This window comes from Diabrotica virgifera, chromosome 7, assembly GCF_917563875.1.
Source record: "Diabrotica virgifera virgifera chromosome 7, PGI_DIABVI_V3a".
Taxonomy (NCBI): Eukaryota; Metazoa; Arthropoda; class Insecta; order Coleoptera; family Chrysomelidae; genus Diabrotica; species Diabrotica virgifera.
This window is the reverse complement of record NC_065449.1, coordinates 251,140,188-251,162,578: the sequence shown is the minus strand read 5'-3', so window position 1 is coordinate 251,162,578 and position 22,391 is coordinate 251,140,188. Positions and strand designations below refer to the sequence as shown.

The 22,391-nt window shown below is 30.9% G+C and overlaps 2 protein-coding genes across 2 annotated transcripts in view; one reads left to right on the top strand and one right to left on the bottom strand.

Annotated features, from left to right (window-relative positions):
- The window catches only part of LOC126888405 (neurobeachin), a 2,163,879-nt gene that overhangs the window by 1,306,753 nt on the left and 834,735 nt on the right, over positions 1-22,391 (bottom strand). The gene's annotated exons all lie outside the window — the stretch shown is intronic.
- On the top strand, positions 4,525-21,467 carry LOC126888415 (myrosinase 1-like). The gene is made up of 8 exons (XM_050656665.1): positions 4,525-4,759; positions 5,124-5,404; positions 5,819-6,211; positions 10,357-10,451; positions 10,644-10,940; positions 16,935-17,072; positions 17,128-17,231; positions 21,291-21,467. The coding sequence occupies exons 1-8, from the start codon at positions 4,713-4,715 to the stop codon at positions 21,421-21,423; spliced, it is 1,488 nt and encodes a 495-aa protein (XP_050512622.1). The 5' UTR covers positions 4,525-4,712; the 3' UTR covers positions 21,424-21,467.

Genomic DNA, 22,391 nt, shown 5'->3' with positions numbered 1-22,391 from the left:
AAATCATACGATCTAGTAAGAATTTCAGCCAAAAATTTTGATAGGTTATCTGTAGGAGTGCCTATAGATGCTAAAATTGGTCTTACAGCCAAAGGGTTCTTGTGGATCTTAGGTAAAGAATAAAATTTTCCAGGGACGCCACTATAGCTAGCTAATCGTTTCTTTGTTGGTTCTGAAAAGTTCCCATCATCACATAATTTTTTAATAAGTTTGTTAAAATTGTTTTCAATAGTATTTGTTGGATCTCTGGTCAACATCTGATAAGAATTGTCATTGTCGATAATATTACTACTTAAATCAAAATATTGTTGTTTGTTCATAATCACTGTAACACCACCTTTATCAGATCTAGTGACAATTAAGTCAGGATTGTTTTTTAAAAATTGTTTTGATTTAAAATATAGTTTTCTAAAGATGGAGTTATTCATTTTTGAATGCTGAACAGAGTTTGTATTATATTTAATATTTAATATTTTTCATTAAAAGATATGTAGATGACATTCTACTTTGCTTGCCTACTAATGAACTTGATAATTTGTTATTCTATTTTAACAGCTTTAACCATCATATACAATTTACTCTTGAAAAAGAGGACATGTTGAGTTCTGTACCTTTTTTGGACACTAGAGTTATACGTAAAAATAACATTTTATTAGTTGATTGGTATCGTAAACCACTTAGTTCAGGCAGATATCTGAACTATAGTTCATACCATAAACACGTTATGAAAATCAATTTAATTAAATCCATGAAAAACCGCGTTTTAAAAATCAGCGATGTTTCTTTTCACTCAAAAAATTTAAAAATATTGTATCAACTTTTTTTAGAAAACGGTTATCCAGAGTCTTTGTTGAAGAAATTACTGTTTAATACAATTAACATTCAACCAACAAATGTTAATAACAATTTTGATGCAGACAACTCGCAAACCATCGCGACTCCCTTTACTAACGTAACTTATATGACGTTACCATATATTAGCGATATTGCACCGAAGTTTACTAGACTTTTTAAGCCTTTCGAAAACATCAAACTTGCATTTAAGACGACTCTCACAGTCAATAAGATTTTTTCGAACGTCAAAGACAAGACTCCAATGCTTTCTAAAACTGGTACAGTCTACAGTCTTCCTTGTTTTGATTGTAATCAAATATATATTGGTCAAACATCAAGAAGATTAAAAGACAGAATGACTTCACATAAGTCAGACTGCAGATTGTACCCTGACAGAAGTGCATTGGGTGAACATGTTTTCAATAATAATCATCGAATTGATTACAATAACGCTAAAATATTGGACCGTGAGTCACATACTTCAAAGAGGCTTTTTTTGGAAATGGTTCACATAAATAAAAATCCAAATTCGATGAATCATCGTACTGATATAGGCCACCTAAATGAAATGTTTTCTTATCTACTATTTTTAGATAATCGTGAGTTATCTCCTAACTTCTCTTCTAGATACTCTGATTTGTCAACAACATTATAAATCACTTTTGTAAAAATTAATTTTTGTTAACAACTTTATAAATTACTTTTGTATAAATAATTTAAAACTTTTAATTAACCTTGATCAATAAATCTTACTCATTTTTAAATTTTACCTTAATTTATAATTTCAACAGTAATTTATAAAATTTAAAAAATACTTTCATACTTATCATTGACCCTTATTGGTCGTTTACTAAATTGATCATATTTAAAAAAAAAAAAATTTTGTTAGATATTTCAAATAACTCCATGTCATGAATGTCCAAGTGTCATTTTATATTTCGTCGATTTTGAAGCTGAACTAAATTATAAACCTTTATTTGAATAATTTTGTTATATCAAGACATTACATGACCATTTTAATAAGTACAAATCTCATTTTAATGACCACCTATTTGAAATATCCTCAATAAGTTGTAAGTACATATAATTTTATATACATATTTTCATATTGTCTCACATATATAATATAATTGTAGCACCCTGACGATGTTCATAATCATGAACGAAAGCTCGGAATAAAAACTTAAAAGAGTACACTTATCAATTGCTGCATAACCCAATAACCAAAAACTGTACATTTACTGTCAGCAAAGACTCATTGTCTTCTTTATATATATATATATATATATATTCAAAGTGATTATTTCGACCAAAAACAATAAATAAATCTGTAGGAAATATCAGGTATGTGGTCTATAATAAAAAATCTTTATTTTTTCTAAAAACTCAATATTTCGCACATTTTTTTGATGGCTTCTTCAGGAGTATACTGTAACAACAATTTTAACAACTTACAAAGACGTACAAACTAGATTTTAAAATACTTACAGAAAGTTAAAAGATTTCACAAATAAATAACATTGACATTAAAATAAAAATTTTTACTGTCATATATTAAAATGCATCTTAAAATTAATATAAGGAAAGGTCTGAAGCACGTTCGTTACAGTAATAAGACAAAACACATAAAATGACTCAAACGCAAAAAATAACAACAAAAGAACAATTAGAGGAATACTATTACTTTAATTATTAAGGTTAGTTGTTTATTAAGGCGAGTGTTAACTTAATGATTACTGTAAATTTTATTCAATATATTACAATATATGTTACTTAACTGTCCAGTGTCTGTTTTGTAATTTATAATCTTATTACTGTAACGAACGTGCTTCAGACCTTTCCTTATATTAATTTTAAGATGCATTTTAATATATGACAGTAAAAATTTTTATTTTAATGTCAATGTTATTTATTTGTGAAATCTTTTAACTTTCTGTAAGTATTTTAAAATCTAGTTTGTACGTCTTTGTAAGTTGTTAAAATTGTTGTTACAGTATACTCCTGAAGAAGCCATCAAAAAAATGTGCGAAATATTGAGTTTTTAGAAAAAATAAAGATTTTTTATTATAGACCACATACCTGATATTTCCTACAGATTTATATATATATATATATATATATATATATATATATATATATATATATATATATATATATATATATATATATATATATAAACGTCCAAGGAGTAATTGGGTTACTAGTAAATAAAAAAGTACTGAGATAACAGCTGGGAAAACCCTGGTACTGAGGAAGCAATGAAAGACTGGTGCTTCAAAGTGAGTGCCTTTTATTTTGGTCAAGCTTTCGCCTATTGTTTTTAGGCTTCTTCAGGACTTGCTACAAAGAAGAACATTCTTTACAAATATGCTTAAAGATAGAACAAGCAATTCTTACCGAAATAGGTGCACTAGTGCTCAGTGAAAATAAGAATACATCTTTTACCTTGCCTGTTTTGTGTATACATAAGTAATACAGATATTTTTGTTGTTATTATTTAGAATAGAGAGGATCTGACTCACGATATCTGGTTTTATTAGCTAAATAATAACAACAAAAATATCTGTATTACTTATGTATACACAAAACAGGCAAGGTAAAAGATGTATTCTTATTTTCACTGAGCACTAGTGCACCTATTTCGGTAAGAATTGCTTGTTCTATCTTTAAGCATATTTGTAAAGAATGTTCTTCTTTGTAGCAAGTCCTGAAGAAGCCTAAAAACAATAGGCGAAAGCTTGACCAAAATAAAAGGCACTCACTTTGAAGCACCAGTCTTTTATATATATATATATATATATATATATATATATATATATATATTCAATAGTATATATATATATATTTGAATATATATATATATATATATATATATATATATATATATATATATATACAATAGTATTTTGTATTTTGACAACGAAACCCGATTTGGGCTTCGAAACGTTAATAAATTCATTTTTTAGTAAAATTGTGGCTTATTTCCCATGAAAATACGTAATTATAAAAATGCCACAAGGAAATAGCTTCAGAACAAATGTCAATTTTCAATAAAAAATCTTCAATAGTTTTCGATATATTGAAAAAAATCGATTTTCATTTTGTAACTTCAAATGGCTGTAACTTTTTTTGTGTACACTTTTGTACTAAGGTAAGTTGGATTCAATCAATTTTTTTTTGTCCCCGGAATGCGTGATTTAATTTATGACATACCTTTTTGAAACACCCTGTATATTCTGGTTACTGACCATGGAGAACATGGTTTAAGAAAACCTAAATGGAACTGTTTCGTGTCGCAGCTAGCAAGGCTATGATTTCCAACAACCGAAACGGGTAGGAACCAGAAGAAGAAGACATTTTTCTTTAGTATTTGCAGCTAGAGCCTACTATATTCTGCTGATGAGGGTGTTACACATGTTTGTACATTAAGTAGGATAGCTGTTTCATTGATATTTTTCTTTTTGGTGTTTCTCGAGCTGTGTCATATTAACCGAAGTAAGAATGCCATCAACAACAAAACTGACACAAGCAAACTTAATAACACATAGCATAATATTTTAAACACCTTATACTAACATTAAAAATATCATAAGGTTACCTCTCTGTACAATTTATGTTTTAAGCAACAAAAAGTTAATGTATTTACAAAAATCGTATCAGTAATTAATATCTAATTGATATCTTTAGTGTAATTTAGACCGTCCTGTAATGTGTTGTTTTATGTTTTAATAATTTTGTTTCAGATACAACAAACGTTTCGCAGAAAACTAACAAATGCTAATAAAAAGAACATAAAATAAATCTGATTACTTTGATTACAATACATATCAGCCAGGTATAAAGAGTAATTTTTGACTTTTCAATTCGTCGATGCCACAATGATCACTAAAGAAGTGTGGCTTCTAAGCATTGTTTTGTCGATTAGGTAAGTTAAAATCAATTTGTTATAAAACTAATCTACTCAGACATAGAATGTAGTTCTCTATGACCATGATATTTGGCTTTCTGAAAATATTCAATATTTAACCTCTTCCTTGGTCTTCCTACTGATCGACGTACCACCATGGTTCCTCTAAGCGTTCTACTAGGTGTTCTGTCATTATCCATTCTTATAAGGTGACCTGCCCAGCGTAATTTTTGTATTTTTGCATAAAACTCTAGGAAAACGAAGGGATAGAGAAAGATGAATGTTGTAGTTTGACATCTCACAAAATGATTTAAGTTGTCATGACACCGTTTTATTTATTTATGGTTTTCTATATTTTCTACAAAAACTCGTGTGATTCCAGTTTGGCGACAACAATCAATGTATCCAAATTCCCCAAAGATTTTATGTTTGGTACGGCGACTGCCTCCTACCAGGTGGAAGGTGCATGGAACCAAGATGGAAAAGGGGAAAATACTTGGGACGAAGTCTCTCACAGAGTACCATCCCCAATTGTCGATAACTCAACCGGAGATGTAGCTTGCGACTCTTATCACAAATATAAAGAAGATGTGGCGATGCTGAAGCATTTGGGAGTCACCCATTACAGATTTTCGTTATCCTGGTCCAGGATTTTACCCACAGGTAAGCCACTATAGTATATACAGTATTTTAAATCAAAGATGAAAAATATATAGAGGATACCTAAAACTGAGTCACAGCGCTTCTTCAGTTTTTGTCCTTGGCAAAGCCAATTGACAATACTATTTTTGTGCATAGTTGTTCTAAAATGATTAACATTTGTTTATTTTTTCCTTAATTTTTTCGTTTTTTATTTTTGTGGCCATTTTTTTTCCTTTTATTCATATTTTATTTTTAGTTTCTTTTTTCTAATTTTTTTATTTATTTGTTCTTGGTTCTTTTTTGCTTTATGTTTTCCTTTTCTGATTTTTTAAGAAAAATATAATTTCAAAATGATCTAAAAATGTTTTCGTAAAATATGTTCGGCGTATTATCAAAGTTTCTTGGACATATTTATTAAAATGTTAAATTTTTCAGGTTTTAATAATAAAGTCAACCCCCTTGGAATCGCTTATTACAAAAACCTCATCAAGGAACTTAGGGCCAACAATATCGAACCTTTAGTAACTATATTCCATTGGGATACACCCCAATCATTGGAAAACTTAGGTGGATGGACCAACGAGCTAATAATTGATAGATTTGTAGATTACGCTAAGGTGGTATTTGAAAATTTTGGTGATGATATTACATACTGGTTGACATTCAATGAACCTAAACACATTTGCAACGAAGGTTACGGTAACAAACAAAAGGCACCTCTGGTTGACTCACCTGGTATTGGGGAATACCTTTGCGCCCATAATGTTCTTAAGGCTCACGCTAAAGCGTGGCGTTTATATGACTTGCAGTTTCGTAGTACACAAAAAGGTAAGACAGAACTAAGTATCTTTATTATGGTATGCTTTATGTTTAAGCTGGATTGACTGCATCATGCCAAAGTAACGTAATTCTAACTTCTTCGTATGGTGCCGTGCACTTATAGCGCGTTAGCGAATTATCTTGTCAGACGTATGTCTTTTGCGGCATGCAAAAGTTCGCCAGTGTTAGTTACAGTTAGTACAGTTACGACAATTCTTTACGACCTATTCCCCTCTTGACTGCAATATTTCCTTGGATGATTAGCGTACCTTTTCATCAGGGTCGGATTCACACTAATATAAAACCCAAACACAGATATGTACAGCTGGTTCCTAAAAAAACTGATACGACTCTTAGTAAGATTTGGTCATTTTGAGCAGTGTATTTGATTGGTCTGACATTATATTATGTTTATTATGACAGACAAATAATAAAATAAACAGACAAACAACAAACAACTGACTACATGTTAATTCATAAATTGGAATAATTATTAAGGTCTAAATTTGGATATTATTTTGAATTCCTGCATTTTATAAAGAGTATAGAAATGATAGTTTTTACATAAATTAGAATAAAATATATTTTATAATCAAGTATATTCAAATGGGAAATAAGCCACAATTTTACCTAAAAATGATTTTATTAACGTTTCGACGCCCAAGTCGGGTGTCGTTGTCAAAATACAAAATAATATTAAATAAACAAAAATGTTGTTGCTTAGTAAAAAATTCTAATAATTTATTTAATCTGACTCATTTATATCGGCAATTCAGACACGTATTATACATTTTAAAGTAGACGACTTTAAAAATGATATTGCCAATATTGATGAGTTGCGTTCCTGGGACGACTTTACTAAAAGATAGTTCATTCGATTACATGAAATCAATCCCAACTCAAGAATAGCCGCCACAAAAAATCATAGCATGTGATCTGTCTTTAAAAAAGGAACCAAATGCAACGGTGGTACTGAAATTCTCGCGTTAGAGATTCCATAGTAAATCACGAGGGAAAACCAGGAAAAACCTCGTGATACTATCCCGATATCGCAAGTATTTGGGTTTACATTTAGTTTACTCTCAAAACTAATACCAAATTCTGACTTGATATTTTAAATTTTAAATAATACTAAAATACTAAATATGTACTAACTCGATATGTTACTGATTTACTAATTGTGGTATTTTCTTTCTATTGACTTCCTCCTTTATTATGGGTAACCACATCCTACTGCATTCTACCGAGGAATTTGCGACACAATTGGTTTCATTTAGCATAATTAGAGCCGCTTCTTTGATTTTTCTCTTTTTACTATCTGCTTCTTTTAGGACTATACTTAAATCTCTCCACCGAACTCTATGTTCATTATCCCATGCGTGTTGACATATTTGAGATCTATCAAATTCTCTATTTTTTATATAAGACTGATGTTCATTTACTCTAACGTCTAATGGTCTTGACGTTTCACCTATATAAAATTGTTCGCATTCACAAGGTATTTTATAAATACAATTCTTTGTTCTTTCTTGTTCACTGTTAGGTTTAGTTTTAGATAGAATAGATCTCAATGTGTTTGTTGTTTTGAATGTTGTTGATATGTTGAATTTATTTTATATTGTTTTAAGTTTCTCGGATAGTCCTTTTACATATGGTATTGATATTTTCCTCGTATTATTTCTTGTGAATGTTGTAGGATCCCGTTCTAAGTTGTTCTGTTCCATTCGATCCAATCTTGACAATTCCTTATTTATAAACGATATGGGATAATCATTTTTTAATAAAACAGATGTTAACAATTGTTTTTCTTCTAAAAATGAATTTTCGTTAGAACAAGTAATTTTGGCTCTATCATATAAGGATTTAATGATTCCCTTTTTAACGTTGATGTTATGATTTGATTTGTAATTGAGATATCTGTTGGTGTGTGTTGGTTTTCTATACACTTGAGTCTCATATCCAGTATCCTTCTTTGAGACCAAAACATCGAGGAAAGGTAGGGTCTTATTGTATTCCTTTTCCATTGTAAACTTTATTGTCTCTTCTTGATCGTTTATAATATTCAGGAACGTATCCAACAATTCCGATCTATGAGGCCATATGGAAAACACATCATCTACATATCTCCACCATACTGTGCGTTTTAAATTTTGTTTAGAAATGATATTAGTTTCGAAATCCTCCATAAATATATTAGCCAATAATGGAGATAAAGAAGAGCCCATTGCGAGACCAAAATTTTGTTTATAGAATTCATTATTTAGTTGAAAATAGGTATTATTAGTACATAATGTCAATAACTCCATTATAGCTGATACATTTAGTCTTGTCCTAGTTTTTAATGTATTATCATTTTCTAATTTCGTTTTGATTATGTTTAAAGTTTTATCTAATGGTACATTTGTAAATAAACTGTTTATGTCAAAACTTACTAAAATATTATTTGGATTAAATTCTATATTTGATAATTTGTTTAAAAAATGTTGTGTATTTTTTATAAATGTGTCATTATTATTTGCAAATGGTTTTATAATATTTAATAAAAATTTTGATAGTTCACTACAAGGAGAATTGATGGTACTACAAATAGGTCTAAGTGGAATATTTGCTTTATGAATTTTCGGTACTCCATAAAAATGTGGTGTCTTACTGTAATGAGGTGTCATTAATTTTCTTTGATAGTACGTTAGGTCATTTTTAAATTTGAATAAAGTTCTATAGATTTTGTTTTCCAGTGTCTTCGTTGGATCCTTCGTTAATTTGGTATAAGGTCCATTTGTAATTAGATCTCTAATTTTGTCCTCATATTGTACTTTATCCATTATTACAGTTGCATTTCCTTTATCCGCTGGTAGGATTGTTATGGAGTCATCATTTTTTAAAGTTTTTAAAGCTTTCATTTCCTCTTTGCTGATGTTCTGTTCAATTTTATTAGATTTTTCCAATTCAAGTTTGCATAGTACCCTATATTGTTCTTTTTCATGGGTTGGTAAACATTGGGATATTTTTTCCACTGCGCTAATTATGATAAAAATCAAAGAAGCGGCTCTAATTATGCTAAATGAAACCAATTGTGTCGCAAATTCCTCGGTAGAATGCAGTAGGATGTGGTTACCCATACTAAAGGAGGAAGTCAATTAGTAAATCAGTAACATATCGAGTTAGTACATATTTAGTATTTTAGTATTATTTAAAATTTAAAATATCAAGTCAGAATTTGGTATTAGTTTTGAGAGTAAACTAAATGTAAACCCAAATACTTGCGATGTCGGGATAGTATCACGAGGTTTTTCCTGGTTTTCCCTCGTGATTTACTATGGAATCTCTAACGCGAGAATTTCAGTACCACCGTTGCATTTGGTTCTCTTTTTAAAGACAGATCACATGCTATGATTTTTTGTGGCGGCTATTCTTGAGTTGGGATTGATTTCATGTAATCGAATGAACTATCTTTTAGTAAAGTCGTCCCAGAAACGCAACTCATCAATATTGGCAATATCATTTTTAAAGTCGTCTACTTTAAAATGTATAATACGTGTCTGAATTGCCGATATAAATGAGTCAGATTAAATAAATTATTAGAAGAATTTTTTACTAAGCAACAACATTTTTGTTTATTTAATATTATTTTGTATTTTGACAACGACACCCGACTTGGGCGTCGAAACGTTAATAAAATCATTTTTAGGTAAAATTGTGGCTTATTTCCCATTTGAATATACTTGATTATAAAAATGCCACAAGAAAATAGCTTCAGAACAAAATATATTTTTGTTAAATAAAATATTAAAGCCGCCATTTTTGAGGTTGAACAGAATAAGTTATCTGAAAAATTTTAAGATTTGGCAGTGACAGTGACAGTATGTAAATAATAAGTATTTATCCTTCAAAATACACTGGTCAATTTTCTACAAAATACGCTTTAAGAGTCGTATCAGTTTTTTTAGGAACCAACTGTACTGAGTGGGAAGATAACTCAAATATTATTATATGAGTTATTTTCAAGCAATTTCTGCAAAAAAAATATGAGTCACACCTCAACATCTAAATGTACTAATATTTTTACAGAAATATAAACGAAGGTCTATAAACGATTCTTCAGTTTGGATGTATTAGGCATATAAAATATATATTTGATATACTTTCGATTTTAGGAAAGGTTGGAATTACTGTAGATACAGCTTGGTTTGAGCCAGACACAAATATTACTAAAGATGTAGATGCTGCAGAACGAGCACAACAATTTAGTGTAAGTAGATCATTTTTCATCCCAAAAAAAGTAGAAGAAATCACTATAAACAATTTCTCTCTTGACGGTACCAAAGTGTATTGAACCCAAAATCAAAACAAATCAAAATACATTGTTACAAACCTGTCATAGTTCCAATTACCCTAGATAGAGATTGATTGTTGTGTTTTTAATTAACAATATACATTTCAGCATGGCTGGTATGTCAGACCTTTAACCTTCGGCGATTATCCAGAGCAAATGAAGAAATCAATCTCAAAAAGAAGTTCACTTCAAGGCTTCAGCCAGTCGCGTCTTCCAGAATTCACACAAGATGAGATCGAGTATCTGAAAGGTACTCTTGACTATTTGGGGTTGAACTATTATACCACAAGAATGGCAATAGACGCTGGTGATAAACGAACAGACGTTGTTTCTTATGAAGCAGATGCAGGAGTTGATGTGTACCAAAAAGACGAATGGCCTACATCGGCCACATCAACGTTAAGGGTAAAATTATTAAAATTATTTTCTGACCTACATAAGATATAAATCAATCATGTTCGTTTCATGCACAACCTTATTCTTTATTTTTATTGAATTCTTTGGCTCTATAGAATATGTAGTAACAATAGAAACAATAAAAAATGGTTTGTATCTAAAAGTTAATTTTCTCAGTTCTTTCTCCTTCGGTTAGTTTTTGTTCTTATAGATATTGTAACATATTTACTCATTTAACAGACAAAAAGTAAAACAACTGGGTAAGAAATAAAACAAAAGTCAAAGACGCAAGACAACATATAGCTAGGCTAAAATGGAGCTTCACAGGGCATAACGCTAGAAAAACGGACAATAGGTGGATTATCACGATACAACAATGGAGACCATGGACAGGAAAGAGAGCAAGAGGATGACCCCAGATGCGATTGGGAGATGACATTAAAAAGATAGGATGAACGAACTGGAAACAAAAAGCACTAAACAGAAGCGAATGAAGGAAACTGGGGGAAGCCTATTTTCAAAATTGGATGAATTAAAGGGTAAAAGAAGAAGAAGAACGTCTTTACTTAATTTATTAGTTTTTATTTATTTTTTATTTAATTTATTACATTCACCATTTACAATTATTCATTAACATATTAAACTATATGAGTCATAGTCATAATTGCTGAGGATCTAGGTATGGCAAGAGAATCTAGGTACAGAAACTCGTTGTGGCTACAGAGAATGTAGGTTTAACTATAAACATCTTAAATACAAAAATAATGACAAATTTGGTACCCAACCTGAACATCAGTATTGGTGGGAAAGAAATAGAATTCGTAGACAGATATACATACCTGGGACATGAAATTACGATTGGAAAGGATAACCAGACTCATGAATCGGTCTTGGGTGGGCAGCTTATGGAAAATTGAAACTTTTAAAAGAGAGTTGCCTACATGCCTAATAGTGTAGGAAACAGAGGTTGATCCTTGCAAAATGGTCACAAGTCCGGTTTTATTTTTTTTCCGTTATATCAAGGGGTGCTTATTATAAGACTAACTTTTTCTGAAATATTTCGCCCCGGAACCCCCCTTTTCACCCCTTTAAAGGGGGTAGTTTGTGGTTTTTGCGGAACGTAGCCCTTCCTGTACCTTTTACAAAAAAAATTTTTTATGGAAATATGAAGAGGACTATATTTTCTACGATTTATTTCCGACAGCATATGTCTGTCATCCACCGTTTAGCGAGGGTGGCGCCCCAAAGTTTACAACTTTTTAAAAAAGATGTTTTTAAAAAATATATATTTTTCCCTAACTGTAACAGAAATTAGGAAGAAATCCTGCGGCAATTATTTACAAATAAGTGACTGATTTTTTGGTATAGGTTTCACTTAAGGTTAATTGCCGTATTTTTAATTACAGGGTGTTACATTTTAAAAAACCCCTTTTTATACCATCTGAACCGTTTATGCTAGAGTAAAAAGACTTTCAGCGATTGCCCATGTACTGGTGCTATTTACAAATTTGTATAATGCACCCCCATTTTTTTCCCGGAACCACCCCAAAAAAAAAGAAGAATTAATAAATAAAGTGATTTTCTTGGAATCCTTCACACACAATGCCCTTTATTAATATTTTTTATATATCATTTTATGCACGTTATTATTACCCATGCATGGACACCAAAAGCGCTTTCCTAGTGCAACCCCTGTAGCCAAAAAAAAATAAATAAAATGGGGGTTGAAATTTTTTTTTGTTTTTTGCTTTTTGATCCATATGGGCATATGCTTCAACAATAGTGCTTTTTAAAAATATATATGGTTATAGCAACATCCCTGCAGAAACCACCCCTATCCTTGACAATATACTGCAGAAACTACCCCTATCCTTGGCGAGGATGTTTTTACGATTTTCTCATTACCTATGCATTCTTTTTAAACAAATCTTATACAAGGTTAAAGACCACTATTTACTCTAAAAAATTAGATCCCATTCATTTTTTTCGTATAAGCAACCGTTACGGCACAGTGGCGCCGTAAACCTCATAAATGCTTTGGCGGGCTCCAGTTTTTGTTTTTTTTTTTCGTCATCTGTTCGTTTTATTGATAAAGTACTTATGTAAAATAAAACAACACAGTGTAATTTACAAATTATGACCTATGCACATATTACAATCTTTGCGTCCCAAAGCCACAGTGGTGGCCCAAAATCAATTTTTGCATATGTTCGCCACCTACACGCATTTTATTGCATTAATGCTACCTTAATAGCACAATATTTACCCTTAAGTGGTCGCTAAGCAGTGGCGAATCCAGGGAGGGGTGATGGGGGTGATCACCCCCCCCCTCTCAAACCAAGTGTTATTATATTCAAAGATTATAAAAATATTAATTTATTTTTATAGAAATACTTATATTATATTATTATTTTTATAAGAATGGCGTACTTTTTATGCTTTACCGACAGTGGAGGATCTAGCATCGTTAAGAGGGGGGTGCCAATTGGCTAAATTTCTATAAAAATAAAAGAATATTTTTATAATCTTTGAATATAATATCACTTGGTTTGAGAGGGGGGGAGGTGATCACCCCCATCACCCCTCCCTGGATCCGCCACTGCTTAGCGACAACCTAAGGGTAAATATTGTGCTATAAAGGTAGCATCAATGCAATAAAATGCGTGTAGGTGGCGAAAATATGCAAAAATTGATTTTGGGCCACCACTGTGGCTTTGGGGCGCAAAGATTGTAAAATGTTCATCAGTCATAATTTGTAGGTTACACTGTGTTCTTTTATTTTACACAAGTACTTTATCAATAAAACGAACAGATGACGAAAAAAAAAAACAAAATTTGGAGCCTGCCAAAGCATATATGAGGTTTACGGCGCCACTGTGCCGTAACGGCTGCTTATACGAAAAAAATAAATAGAACCTAATTTTTAGAGTAAATAGTGGTCTTTAACCTTGTATAAGTTTTGTTTAAAAAGAATGCATAGGTAATGAGAAAATAGTAAAAACATAATGTTGTTCTGAAGCTATTTTCTTGTGGCATTTTTACAATTTTAACTATTTAGAATGGGAAATAAGCCACAATATTATTAAAAAATGATTTTTATTAACGTTTCGACGCCCAAATCGGGTGCCGTTGTCAAAATACAAAATACAATAGTATTTTGTATTTTGACAACGGCACCCGATTTGGGCGTCGAAACGTTAATAAAAATCATTTTTAATAATATTGTGGCTTATTTCCCATTCTAAATAGTTAAAATAGTAAAAACATGCTCGCCAAGGGATAGGGGTAGTTTCTGCAGTATATTTTCAAGGTCAGGGTGGTTTCTGCAGGGATGTTGCAATAACCATATATATTTTTGAAAAGCACTATTGATGAAGCATATGCCCAAATGGATCAAAAAGCAAAAAACAAAAAAAAATTTTCAACCCCCCATTTCATTTATTTTTTTTTGCTAAAGGGGTTGCACTAGGAAATAGCTGTTGATGTCCATGCATGGGTAATAATAACGTGCATAAAATGATATATGAAGCATATTAATAAAGGGCATTGTGTGTGAACCATCCCAAGAAAATCACTTTATTTATTAATTCTTCTTTTTTTTGGGGTGGTTCCCGGGAAAAAATGGGGGTGTATTATACAAATTTGTAAATAGCACCAGTACATGGGTAATCGCTGAAAGTCTTTTTACTCTAGCATAAACGGTTCAGATGGTATAAAAAGGGGTTTTTTAAAATGTAACACCCTGTAATTAAAAAAAGGGCAATTACCCTTAAGTGAAACCTATACCAAAAAATCAATCAATTATTTGTGAATAATTGCCGCAGGATTTCTTCTTAATTTCCGTTACAGTTAGGGAAAAATATATATTTTTTAAAAACATCTTTTTTAAAAACTTGTCAACTTTGGGGCGCCACCCCCGCTAAACGGTGGATGATAGACAGATGCTATTGCGAAATAAATCGTAGAAAATATAGTCCTCTTCATATTTCTATAAAAGAAATTTTTTGTAAAAGGTACAGGAAGGGCTACGTTCCGCAAAAACCACAAATTACCCCCTCTAAAGGGGTGAAAAGGGGGGTTCCGGGGCAAAAATTTTTCAGAAAAAGTTAGTCTTATAATAAACACCCCTTGATATACCAGAAAAAAAAGAATGTGTGTGTACTTTGTACGCACGTAAGAAGTTATACTTCTATTATATGATTTAAACGAAATTAATATACTTTTTATTTATATTTTGTTTAAATATTAAACTAATTTATACTTACTACTTCTCAAACATTTTTATTAGAACAGTGCCAAAAATTAAAATAATAAAAGAATAAAACACACACAAACACATTAAACAAGCCACAAATGATGTCTGAACATTAATTGTCAAAATTTTTTTTAACTAAATACACTTACATAATATAATAAATATACTTACAATCATAAAATGTATTAAAAAAAACAAAAAAGAAAGTTTCTATTGGGACTCGAACCAGCGCTGATAAGAGCGGTTGGTATTGGAATTCATTCGCCTTCTCCGCTTAGCCACGGACACTATGTGTCATTATTTACGAAGATCGACTAACTAAACGGATTAAACTTGTGATATTTTGATATTTTGAAAATTGATCAAATTATTTTAATTTTGAATTGAAATGATTTAGAATTGAAAAAATACAACAAAACATAGAGTAAAAAAACAATATATTAGGTGAATATTGATAGAAATTTTGATGGTAATCAAATTATATAAATAAAAGTATTACATACTATGTATTTTGGCAGATCAAATAGGTAGGTTTATACCCATGATACATTAACAATTATTACGTACCTGTTGCTTTTAAAAACTATTAAAAGTCACTACAATATTATAAACTTTTTTGTTTCTGTCCTCACAACAATAAAACTAATATATTATACATTTGTTTACCTTTACCTTTACCTCCAAACCACAGCTGCCATATCGGATAATTTTTGACATGTCATTTGAACATCCAATCAGAACAAAGTTATAATGCGCATGCGCCGGGCTGATAGGTTTTAACATATAAAAAAATCACCCTCTATCGCCGGTAAAGAAGTATAACTTCAAAAATAAAACCGGACTTGTGTCCATTTTGCAAGGTTCAACCTTTGTTTCCTACACTATTAAGCGAAAGGTGTTTGATAAGTGCGTCGTCCCAGTCTTGACGTACGGAGCAGAAACACTTACTTCAACTAATGCCTCGGCTACCAAACTAAGAGTTACACAGCGAAGAATGGACCGGTTCATGTTGGGTTAACTCTGCAAAACAGAATCAAAAACGAAGAGAAACTGGATGAGAGCGGCGCAGAATAGACCAGGTTGGAAACAGGAGGAGGAGGTCTATGTCCAGCAGTGGACTTTTGAGGCTGGATGATGATTAAACTATAATTTACACATATTTACAAACTATCTTCGCACACAACTGTAATCTGAATTTTCATTTTTCTTTAATCCAAGCAAATACTATTGACTGTAATACATACAACTCTTGACATTTCCCATTACATTTGAGGAAGCAAACAATATAGCGCCATCTAGTGGTGTGTGGTGATAACCAGAGCAATCTAACCTTACATTTATAAAATTGCTTTATTATTGTTTTTGTATAAGTGTTTCATCTATTTTTATTTTAATTTAATTTAACAAAATTAGCTCGTTATTCAAAAATTTATAAAATTAAATTTGAATGTTTACTTCAAATTTGACATTTTCAAAACGTTGTTTCACTTCAAGCCGACAGTGGCGCTAGCGCGCTAGTAGCAACGTGCTTCCAGATTTCTGTGGGAGTTGAATGTATTACAGTCAATAGTATTTGATCCAAGTCATTTCTTTGGGTGCAATTACTTGTTGTTCCAGTTTATCTTATTCTTTCCTTATAAGATTTAAACTAACGAGTTATACTGTCTTTCTTGAGATCACAATGTTCGTATTCATTTCTCTAAATTAATATAAAGAACTCATTAATAAAATACTCATTCAATATACAGGTTGTTCCTTGGGGTCTAAGAAAAACACTCAACTGGATCAAGAACACGTATGGAGATATTCCAATAATAATAACGGAAAACGGTACATCAGACGATGGTTCTTCTCTAGAAGATGATACGAGGGTCGACTATTACCAGGTAAATCAGTAACTTCAGTAAGTAAGAGTATTTTTATATAGAATTCTTGTTTTAGCAACACTTGAGCAGCGTGAAAGATGCGATGGATGATGGAGTAAATGTTTTCGGATATACAGCGTGGAGTTTGATGGATAATTTTGAATGGTTACGTGGATATACGTAAGTATTAAACATTAAACAAGTACGAGTACCATCTTCTAAATTTTTAGTATTATTCCGTTAAATCTATTTCAATGTAAACACATTGTTCTCAAATGAAGGTTTCTTAAAAAATTACCCCATTTCTAAAGCTTTGTATTTTCTATAGTAATAACTTTTTTCTTGGCAGAACTCAATAATATGAGAGACACGATTAAAATCATAGTAATAAAAGAAAAAACGTTCATTGAGTTATCTTCGACCTGGAGTCTTCCTTTTTTGTTTTTAACAGTCATACTGCTTATAATTTTCTGCATGCTGACACCGTAGACTTCAAATGGTAAGGTTTCTTGACCTTACCATGATCAAATATTCGTTATATGTAGAGCCGGTTGTTCGAACGCTAATCAACAATGATCACTATCAAATATTTAATTACTGTCACCAAAACTGTCAATGTCAACTTTTATTGGGTTGCTGAAAACATAATTGATTAAAATTATGAGATTAGTTAATCAATTAACATAACAATTATTAACATAATTGATTAAGTAATTTCATATTATGTTTTCAGCAACCCAAACAAAGTTGACATTGACAGTTGGTGACAGTAGTTAAATATTTGATAATGATCATTGTTGATTAGCTTTCGAACAACCGGCCCGTAATGTAATTTTTCGTGTGAAAGTCCTTTGTGCTTGTAATAGATGTTTTAACTTTTCCGACCTCAAAAACAACAGCAAAGTTGAGCATTTTTTCAACAGTCAGACAAGGTTTTTACCATCCAATAAAAAAACTACATAAGAAATAGAAGTATTTTTATATCATACATGGGATTCATATCTCTTCATAGTGTTTTTTTTTTTGAAAAATGGCTTTGACAGAGCCAATTAGCCAGACTTGTTTCTGATTGATTGCAGATTCATAGTCATAAATTTCTTATAACATAAGTACATTCTACAATTTTATTTTTATAGATACATTGGTACATTGTGTAGCTTTTTTTTTATTTTGTTTTTTTTTTAATTATTTTACTGTGTTTTTTTTAATATATATTTTAATTTGTGCGAAACACTTTTTTTTACTTCTTTTTTTTTCTATTCTTTTTTATTTTTGTTCCTTTTTTTTTCTTTTTGTTTGTTTATTATTTTTTTTGTTATTATTTTATTTTGTGTTTTTTTTAATATTATTTTTTTTTAATTTTTTCAAACCACATTAACAAATTATGCCTATTTATTACATAGTGGTATTTTGAACCATTTGACCATAGCTCTTAAGATGGCTTTGTAAGCCGAAAGCGCTCAGGTAGGAATTATTTAATTTACACACTTCAAAAATACACTTCTCCCTATTTACCTGTAGTCATAAATGTGTACAAAACTATTTCAGTCTTTACATTTACTTATCATTTTGACTATCGATGAGAACTGTTTTTTTTTAACATCAGAAAGAAGCAGAACTAATCTGGCTTGATAATGTCAAGTGTGACCTTGCCGGAACGTCGTCAAAACAATGGTTTTCTAAAAACAAAAAATATTCAACTCAAGATGAAAATCCGGAAAACCACAGAAATCACATATAGTTCTCGCTGAAAGATTTTTCTCTCAATATCTTACCCATAAGGAGAATATCGATAAAGTGGTAAAAACGCAAAGATCGATGGAAAGACATAAAACTTAAAGATCGCAAAAGAAACTCCTGAATCAGAAGAGTAACCAAAGTGAAAGACGTTAAGGAACAGGTCCCAAAACTCAAATGGAAATTTGCAGGTCACACCATCCGACAATCAGATGAAAGATGAAAGCCAATAATATATTGACGACCATGGGAATATATGACTGGAAGAGGAAGGCCTCAGATGAGATGGAGCGACGACATCAAAAAGCATGCTGGATCCAGACGGATGACCACAGTGCTGGATAGAAACCAGCGGAAAAGAGAAAGGGAGGCCTACGTCAAAAGATGGATAGATTACGTCTCGAAAAAGATATAGATAGATAGCTTTCACCCTTAAGTAAAGTATATACCCTAGTAAAGGTCCCTTATAGAATCGTCTTGCAGTAAATGCCGAACTTAATCCCTTCTTTAGCCTCATCTTCTATGTACTAGAATCAATTTTAAATTCTCTATAACTCTGTACTATATAATATAGTACGTTCTTTAACGGTAAAATATTGCAAAAAATCTAAATTTTAAAGAACCGTTTGGATGGACATGAAATTTTGCATACACATAGCTAATAAGTCAAAGAAAAAAAGTGATATTGTGCCGATGTGTGTTTTTACCCTTGGGGTGAGTTTCACCCCCTATTTTGGGCGAAAAAATATGTGTCCAAAATAAGTCCGGAAATCGATAAACTGACTAATTCTAAACAACTTTTGTTCTATAGAGTTTTTTCACCCAGTCAATACTTGTCGAGTTATTTGCACGTGAACATGTTCATTTTTCAACATATTAACCACGTTTTTAGACAGTTTTTCGGAAATAACTCAAAAAGTAAGTGTTTCGTCGAAAACAACATTCTTAAGAAAAATATAGCCTGTAAAAAAACTGAAAAAATGGTGTATATATTAGCTCTCTACACCTAATAGAACCAGAGTTATAGCTAATGAAATATAGGTTCATATTCGTCAAATTTCAAATCGAATATTTTAACGTGACATAACCAAAAAAGAAACCACTTTTTTGGGGAAAATTCATTACAACTTTCTTAAAGTGTTTAAAAAAACTTTATCTTGTTTTATAGAAAAGATATCTAGCATCTAAATTAAACAACTTACGCTCAAAAAAAAGTTGGTCCCTTTTTGTAGGTAAAAAAATCGTGAAAATCACCCCCTAATTAGTACCTCAAATTAACTTAATCGTTACCATTTCACAACTTTCTTAATTCGCATATGTATTGTTTATATGATCTGTAAGTTTTATCGGTTTAAAGTCCTTATTTTTGAAAGGGCTGTAGTTAAAAGGGCTTGAACGAGTGGATGCAAATTTAGAAACACCACATCTTAACAAATTTTTGTCTTACAGAAAAACAAAAAGATACAAAATATTCAAAAAAGCAAAGCCGACTTTTTTATTGTTTGAGATTTTGGGTATATCTAACAATTTTTAAGTTATTTTGAAAAAAAGCATTTTTTTTTAATTAAAAATTTTAGAAATTGTATTTTAAAACCAATGTTCTTAAAAAATAAGCACTTTGAACCGATGAAACTTACAGATCATATAAACACAACATAACTAAAATAACTTGTGAAACGGTAATGATTAATTTTATTTAAGTTGCTAATTAGGGGTTGTCCTTCCCGAATTTTTTTGCCAAATTAAAATTGACCAACTTTCTTGTTAGCATAACTTTGTTACATTTGCTGCTAGAAACTTTTTTTATAAAACAGAAATAAAGATTCTTAAAACACTTTAAAAAAGTTTTAATGAGTTTTCCCCAAAAACTGCTTAGTTGTTTGGATATTTCACGTTGAAATATCCCATTTGCAATTTGGAGAACTTGAATCCATTTTTCATTAGCTATAACTCTAGTTTTACTAGTAGAGACCTCATGCGTACACCATTTGTTTTACTATTTTACAGACTATATTTTTGGTCAGTATGTTCTTTTCGATAAAATACTTTCTTTTTGAATTATTTGCGAAAACTATCTAAAAACGCGGATTTTTTTTTTTTTGAAAAAATGAACATATTCACTCGCAAATAATTCGAAAAGTATTGACTTAGTAAAAAAACTCTATAGAACAAAAGTTGCTTAAAATTAGTCAGTTTATCCATTTCCGGACTTATTTTGGACATATATTTTTCACCCCCAAGAGGAGGTGAAACTGGCCCCCAGGGCAAAAGGACACATTGGCACAATATCACTTTTTTTCTTTAACATGTTAGCTATGCGCATGCCAATTTTCATGTCAATCCAAGCGGTTCTTTAAAATTTACAGCAAAAACCGTGAAAGAATGTACCTACTAATATTATCTATTCAATAAGTCAGTACTAACCTACTTTTTGTTGTTTTACTCATACCTATAAACAATATTGGTTCCATATTTATTTTATATTAAAATTACACATTTTAGGGAACACTTCGGGCTGTATCACGTGGATTTTTCAAGCCCAAATCGAACAAGAACACCAAAGAAATCAGTGGAATACTTTAAAAATGTGATACAATACAGATGTGTTTTAGGAAATTCTACATGTGATAATTAATTTTTTTGTGACTTTTATTTCTTATTAAAAAATCTGATTAAGAATTTTTTATTTATTTCTATCATTGTTTCCCAAAACTCTAAACAAGCTAAGACTCCTGAAAGGATATTTTCGCAAAAAAATATACTAAGAGGCAGTGAAAAAAAGTACTGAAGCGTAATATAGATTTTAAGGATATTCAAATTGTAATCAATGCTTCAATTAAGCTACTCATTGGCACTAAATAGCGATATCTGTGAAAAATAATAAAAGACAATAAAAGTCCTTAGACAAAATGTTCCATGATATAAACGATATCTGCCAAGTAAATTTTTACAAAGGAAAATTTTTACAAAGACTTAAACAAGTGAAAAAGATATATACAACACCATACTCCATTGTCATTAACCAAGGCTTATAGGACATTCCCGAAGTTATCCTTTGGGAGAAAAAATTTAAAAACAAATAGCACTAAATTGAGAGCTTAATATAGAGCTTGTCGCACTGGATAGAACTTTAATATTTTTGTGGGGGACTGGTCAACGTTGACTCAACCCCCCGCTACTTAAAAATAGAGATATTGAATCGATCTTTGAGGCAGAATTGCGAGCATCTTTAAGCTTTCGAAGCGACATAATTTCGATATTTGAGCACTTTCTCTTAACTCGCCAAACAACCCTGTACCTGATTCAACTCAAGCGAAAAATTTTGAGAAAATTAAAATATATCGTATCGCAGATTTAATTCGTATAGTCCAGGGTAATAAGGTTTTTTCCATGACACTTCAACAGTCAGAGTACTGAAGCGTTTTTTCGACAGGTAATACCTATAAGAACAAATTGTAATTATTTCTTGCGTGGGATCTGGCGGCAATTTTTATTTATAAACAATTTAGTGTCAAAAAAGGCCTTTTTTCCTGTTTTTTTAAATTAATGGAAAACGGTAAGACTTATGATTTACTTAGTACAAACATCTTCGAGAGAATGGAA

What these genes read in the sequence shown, in the direction of transcription:
- LOC126888415 (XM_050656665.1), top strand. Translation starts at nt 4,713, where the DNA reads ATGATCACTAAAGAAGTGTGGCTTCTAAGCATTGTTTTGTCGATTAG. An exon ending in GTTTCGTAGTACACAAAAAG is followed by an intron (nt 6,212 to 10,356) that starts GTAAGACAGAAC and finishes TTTCGATTTTAG; the next exon opens with GAAAGGTTGGAATTACTGTA. An exon ending in CGAGGGTCGACTATTACCAG is followed by an intron (nt 17,073 to 17,127) that starts GTAAATCAGTAA and finishes TTCTTGTTTTAG; the next exon opens with CAACACTTGAGCAGCGTGAA.